The 6,323-nt window shown below is 36.8% G+C and overlaps 1 protein-coding gene across 1 annotated transcript; it reads left to right on the top strand.

Annotated features, from left to right (window-relative positions):
* Positions 1 to 296: 296 nt before the first annotated feature.
* On the top strand, positions 297 to 3,625 carry LOC109176663. Its single transcript, XM_019326070.1, has 6 exons — positions 297 to 1,145; positions 1,539 to 2,317; positions 2,569 to 2,766; positions 2,847 to 3,021; positions 3,359 to 3,487; positions 3,584 to 3,625. Exons 1-6 carry the CDS (start codon positions 297 to 299, stop codon positions 3,623 to 3,625), a joined length of 2,172 nt encoding a protein of 723 aa, XP_019181615.1.
* The last annotated feature ends 2,698 nt before the right edge of the window (positions 3,626 to 6,323 follow it).

Here is a 6,323-nt window from a genome sequence, read left to right as displayed (position 1 = left end):
AATTTGCTTTGTGCGTATACTTATGGAATTGTAGTTTTACAATTTTGGAAATATAGTTGTGCGTTTATGGAATTGTAGTTATAGAGTTTTGGATGTAGTACTCTGTGAACCTTACTCTGTGCACCAAATTGCATTCAAATCCTTTTTAGCATAACTTGCCTTGTGGTATACTTATGAGATTATGGAATTGTAGTTTTACAATTCTGGAAGTATAGTTGTGTGTTTATGGAATTGTAGTTATGAAGTTTTGGATATAGTACTCTGTTAACCTCACTTGATGTTTTTTATTTGCAGAAATGGATCAGTCAGGTGTGGCAGATGATTCTACACTTGGTCAATTTGTGAAGTCTGTAAAAAAGAGAACAACCAGAGCAGTATTGAGCTCACAAGCTGCTGAACTCACCCCTGCCCAGGAAGATCAAGCAGAGCCTTCGACAAGACAACAACCAGCAGCTGTAAAAAGAAAGAGGGCACCACCACAAAAGCAAGAGAGAGTACGGGACCCTGATGTGAACTACTTCAGTACACGAATGGGTCCCAAGCAAATGTATGACCTTGTCCAGCGTCTAACACATGACCAAAAGGATGCTGTGATTGATATGGGTTTTGGAGGGCTGCTGCACCTACAATTTTCAAGCAATTACTCACAACTTGTTGAGTATCTCCTGCAAAGGTTTGATGTTTTCAAATCAGACTTCATATTGGATGGTGACCATCTACATGTTGGTGAAGAGGATGTTGAATACATCTTGGGACTCCCCCGGGGGAAGAGAGATGTTGAGGAAGGTACAAAGAGTGAGGAAAATTCTACAGCTGCATATAATAAGGTCCTGACTGAGTGGAGGAAAAGATGGAATGTCAGGTCAGGGTCACCCATAACAACAAAGATGCCTGATGAAATAATCAGGAGAGGTGACCATGGAGATGCCTTCAAGAGAGACTTTGTGGTGTTTGCTGTCTCATCTCTGCTCCGGGGAAATACAGGAAGATATGCCAACTATCGAGTTATCAAGTCATTGCTCAACATCCGGTCAATCTCAAGACTTAATTGGTGCAAGTACACGTACAATTCTTTAATTGATTCGTATGACATTTACAAAGACTCTCCTACCAGATCCTTTGGAGGTCCAATGGTATTCATCCTGGTAATATCCCATTATACATAAAATGTTCTAATTATGTAATTAAATTCATGCAATTATGGAATCATAGATATGCAATTCTGTATGTGTGGTTATGCCCTTATGGATGTGTAGTTTTGTAATTGTGGAATTGTGGTTTTCCAATTATGGAATAATAGTTTTACAATTATGGAATTATAGTTAATCAATTATAGATGTGTACTTTATGGATTATGGAATTATAGTCATCCAATTATGGAATTATAGTTATGCAATTATGGAATTATAGATATGCAATTCTGGATATCTAGTTTTATAATTATGGAATTATAGTTATGCAATTATGGAATTATAGATATGCAATTCTGAATATGTAGTTATTCAATTCCTTAACATACTCTTCTGTACTTCTTGAAGCTCTTCTACTTTGACCGAGTACAGTTCAGAGGCATGACCGTCAACCGCACATTCCCAGCAATAAAAGCTTGGACAAAAAGCCTTGTACGCAAGCGAGTATCGGCTGAGATAAAATCAGGGGGTTTTGGTAAGGGCAAAGTTATCCCTCGATTTCAGAGACCTACTGCCATTGCATCTACATCATCACCCCGACCTGCACCTCCTCCTGCTGCAATACCAAGGCCAGTGTCCAGCCCTGCTGCTACACCAACTATTCCAGCTCCATCTGTGCCTCTGACAAATGTTGACCGAGTAACAAATGTGCTTCAACGGCTTACAGCAGATGTCCTTGAGTTCGGTCAGGTCATGTCTGACATTGGCAAGCAAGGGGCCCCGGTTGAAATCATGAAGAGGGCTTTTTCAGGAATATCAACAATGCTGAGTGCTGCAAGCACAATTCAACCGACTCCTAGCCCAACTGCCTCGCAATTGGATGACATCTTCTTCGGAAGTGAGAGCTTCACATCAGCAGTTGATTCTCTGGTAGCAGCTTTTGAAAAAACAAGAAAGGAAATGGAAATAGAAGTCCCATCATTTGAGCTACTTGGACGCTCTACACCAACCCCACCACCATCTCAACAGCAGCCTTTGGACACCTTGGTGGATAACATTGTGAGGAGTGCAGGAGTATCAACAGAGAAGGAAGCAACTCCATTGCTAATCAGAGTGCCATTCGAAAAGTCCACCACTCCTACTACCCCTGCTGCCCAAACTGCTGCTGAGATTGATGAATTTGATAAGTAGGTTACTGCTTTCTTATGCAGATTTAGACTATAAATATGGTTTTCAATTCATCAATAATTATGAATATTAAGTTTGATTAATATGAATATATTCTTATTCAACTAGTGACGTTGATTTCTTTACAATTATGGATATGTATTTCTCAAATTATGGACATATAGTTTATAGATTATAGAAATGTAGTTATACAATTCTGGAATTATACTTGTGGGGTTATGAACTGCCTCTGTTTTTTTCTGGACAACAGGGCTATGGATGAAAGTGAATCTGATGTTGAGGATGTTACTGTGAGAAAGAGACCTGTGCGCAAATTCAGGAACATCCCGCTTCATTTGAGGTCACCATATTGGAATAAGAACAAAGGCTCCATCAATAATGCAACTCCCAAAGAAAAGGTTTTTTCAAACTACGCATTTTTGGAAGCCTCAAGTGAGCACCCGGGAGGGTATGTTTCCATCCACCAATTTTACTTAAATTTTATTCATTAATTTATGTTCTTATATTTATTTATTTACTGTATTGTAGAGAGACATTGTTCAAATATGGTGATTACTACTTCACAAGGGATGATTTTGCAACTATGTGCAACGGTGAGCTACTGAGCAGCTTCCTAGATGTCTGGTCCCTACGTTTTACATTGCTGAACATGCCCCGTGCGGTTGGGGAGACAAAGCGGGTCTACTTCTCCACCCTAGTACATGTAAGTGTTCACAAATTATGAATATATAGTTTTTAGATTATGGATATGTAGTTATTCAGTTCTGGATGTGTACCTGTGAACCCCTGGTTTTATAATTTTGTAATTCTGGAATTATAGTTATGCAATTATAGAACTATACTTATGCAATTATGGAATTGGTTATATGCAATTATGGAATTATTGATATGAAATTATGGAATTATAGTTATCCAATTATGGAACTATAGTTGTACAATTCTGGAAATGTATATATATATAACTCTGTATGTATAACTTTAACATTTTCAACAAATATTATTTGGATTATGACTACCCATTCCTGCATTTGTATGTGCAGCTTCAAATTGATCCCAATGATCAGTGGATGAAGGATCTCCCAACTCACATAAAAATGAAGAATTTCAATGAGAGATTGAGCTATGAAATAACCAGCTTCGGGAACCTAGACATCAGTGATGCAGATCTGGTAAGTTCTATTACCCATGTCCAATTTGACTTTATCATGTCCAAAAAAATACTAACATTGCTTTAACTTTGAATTGGAATTAGATATTCTTCGCAGTTCATCGCCATGGTCACTACTTCTTGGTCTGCTTCAATGTGAAAGAACATAAAGTACAGGTCATTGACAACAAGGAGTTACCAGTTGGTGTTTCGGAGAAGGACAAATATGGCAACTGCCCACACTTATTGGTAATTTTTGATAAAAAAAAACTTGACATTCTTACCATTACCTATCTATTGACATAAAAGCATTATCAACACTAAACTAACTTTTCTGACCAGATTGAAGCATTCAGTGGTTACCTTAAGGCCGAGTGCCACTCCTTGTATGTGAAATTGCAAAAAGTTGATATAAAGTACCTTAAGTTGGACTGGGCAAACACTGAAAACGTCACTGATTGCGGGATCTATGTACTCCGTCATATGGAGACATTCCGAGGGACTCTACAAGACTGGCAGCCAGGATTCAAGAAAAATATGCGCTTGAATGTAAGACTACCATACATATTATAGTTTCAAAATACATTAAAAAATAAATAAAACTGCGAATGACTAATTACTTAATGTTATTTGTTTATAGGCAAGCTTCATGTGTGAATTGCGAGCGAAATATGCTGCGAACCTCATAAAGTGGAGAATGAATGAAGTCAGGGGGGAGGTTCTGCAAGCGGCCAAAAGAGTTTCGAAGAAGAATTGAATGAATATTCTTCAACATGTTGACTGAATTCTAAACAATTAGAAAGTTTTTGTGAATGTGACTTGTATTTTGTGAATGTAGATGCATGATGTTAATAGCTAAATAACAATTTACATCTGATCTATGCACCTCTTTCTCTTTTCTCTTCTTTTCTTTTCTTTACTTTTTTTTTTTTTTTGTTTTGTTTTTGTTTTCATGTATCAAATCTATAATTGCATGACTACTATAAATCCAGAATTGCAAAACTATAGTTCCATAATTGCATAACTATAATTCCATAATTTCATAATTATAATTCCATAATTGTATATAAACAATTCCACAATTGCATAACTATAGTTCCATAATTGCGTAACAATAATACCATAATTGCAAAACTATACATCCATACTTGCATAACTAAACACCACAATTTCATAACTACAAATTCCATCACAATGGGGACTACACATGCATAAATGCATAACTATATTTTCATAATTGAATGACTATAATTTCATAATTGCATACCTTTCATAATTGCATGACTACAATTCCATAATTGTATAACTATAATTCCATAATTTCATAACTACAGTTCCAAAATTGCAAAACTACATATCCAGAATTACAAAACTAAAACTGTATAATTGCATAAAATCAATGATAACAACTTGTATTTCTCAATCTACACCTACATTGTCATCTAAACCCTTACTAAACTGAACAAAATCTGAACTTGAAGAACTTGGATGTACAAGGTATCCATCCCCAGCAAGCTTGGATATGTTTTCCAACACCAAAGACTGAACAGCACCCTTTGTACTCAATGCAGCTTTATTTGCAGCACTCCTTCTCCCCCTTGCAAGACTGTACTTCTTTTCAATAACACCACTCCTCCTTTTGTTACGCTCACCTTTCAATCTCCGACTTGAAGGATTTTGAACACCACCACTTGAAGATGAAACACCACACTCTTCAATATGCACATGCCCAACCTCGGCTTCAACCTTTTTCTTTACATCATCAACAGCCTCGTCACACAGTTTCCTCGCTACGCTGCTATCTTGACTAGACACAACTAATCTTTGAAATTTTCTACTAATATCGAACACCCAAATTGATGGAGGAACACCAACATTATAAACCATAGAATCAATGTTGACATTCCTACCATCAATAACCTTTTTTAGTCCATCTTTTAAGTATATATTTGTCCGGGAATACTAGAAACACAATGTACGTGAAGAATGCGTATACAATGACAACATAGAATTCCCAACTCAGACATCAACTTGCAACTACAAGAAATGTCCAAGTTGGCTGCGTTAAAACTAACCTCATGCCTTATAATATCTATATCTGGCCGCCACACGTGATACTTCTGTTGACGGCCATCATTCAACACCATCTCTTGATGACACGCACTGCCTTTCATGAATTGTTCCTCAAACAGAAAATATATCTCAATCGTGTATACCTCTCTAGCATGTGAAAGAAGTTTCACATGCTCCATCATCATAGCGGGTACCCTTGAGCACACCGAAAGTCTTCACCGTTCTCTTTACTTCTCCATTCAGAAATTACGCTTACAAACGATGAATAGAAATCACAAAGACCTGCTGTCTTGGACAACCTTCTAGAAATCGAATGATTTGTAGTTTCACTCCTTTGTGATGATAGAATGCCCCCAGAAAAATAGTCCTTGTTAAATGCTGGACACCACTTCTCCCTACAGTCATATAGCTTTTCTAACCAAGTATTCTTGTGACATTTATAGTCAGTCACCAACCTGAAAATGGTAAGACAAAATCCCAAATGATTATGAAGCAGAATATTAACAAGCAGCATCACCACATCTAACACATACTCAGAATTTCTATTGCTCTATATACATAATTGGAATACTATATGTCCATAATTGATAGACTATATATCCATAATCCATACTACTACATTTCCAGACACCACCAGTAAGTTCAACTGCTATATATCCATAATCGGTATACTATATATCCATAATCGGAATACTATATATCCATAATCCATATACTACATTTCCAGACACCACCACTGCTATATATCCATAATCAAAATACTATATATCCATAATTGATGCCAC

The sequence above is a fragment of the Ipomoea nil genome, unplaced genomic scaffold (genome assembly GCF_001879475.1).
Source record: "Ipomoea nil cultivar Tokyo-kokei standard unplaced genomic scaffold, Asagao_1.1 scaffold0723, whole genome shotgun sequence".
Lineage (NCBI taxonomy): Eukaryota > Viridiplantae > Streptophyta > Magnoliopsida > Solanales > Convolvulaceae > Ipomoea > Ipomoea nil.
Note: the sequence above shows the minus strand (reverse complement) of the source record. Positions and strands in the feature narration are given on the sequence as shown.

Coding starts and splice junctions, on each gene's coding strand:
- LOC109176663 (XM_019326070.1), top strand. CDS start 297: ATGGATCAGTCAGGTGTGGCAGATGATTCTACACTTGGTCAATTTGTG. Junction 2,318..2,568: donor GAGATTGATGAATTTGATAA/GTAGGTTACTGC, acceptor TCTGGACAACAG/GGCTATGGATGAAAGTGAAT. Junction 2,767..2,846: donor TCAAGTGAGCACCCGGGAGG/GTATGTTTCCAT, acceptor ACTGTATTGTAG/AGAGACATTGTTCAAATATG.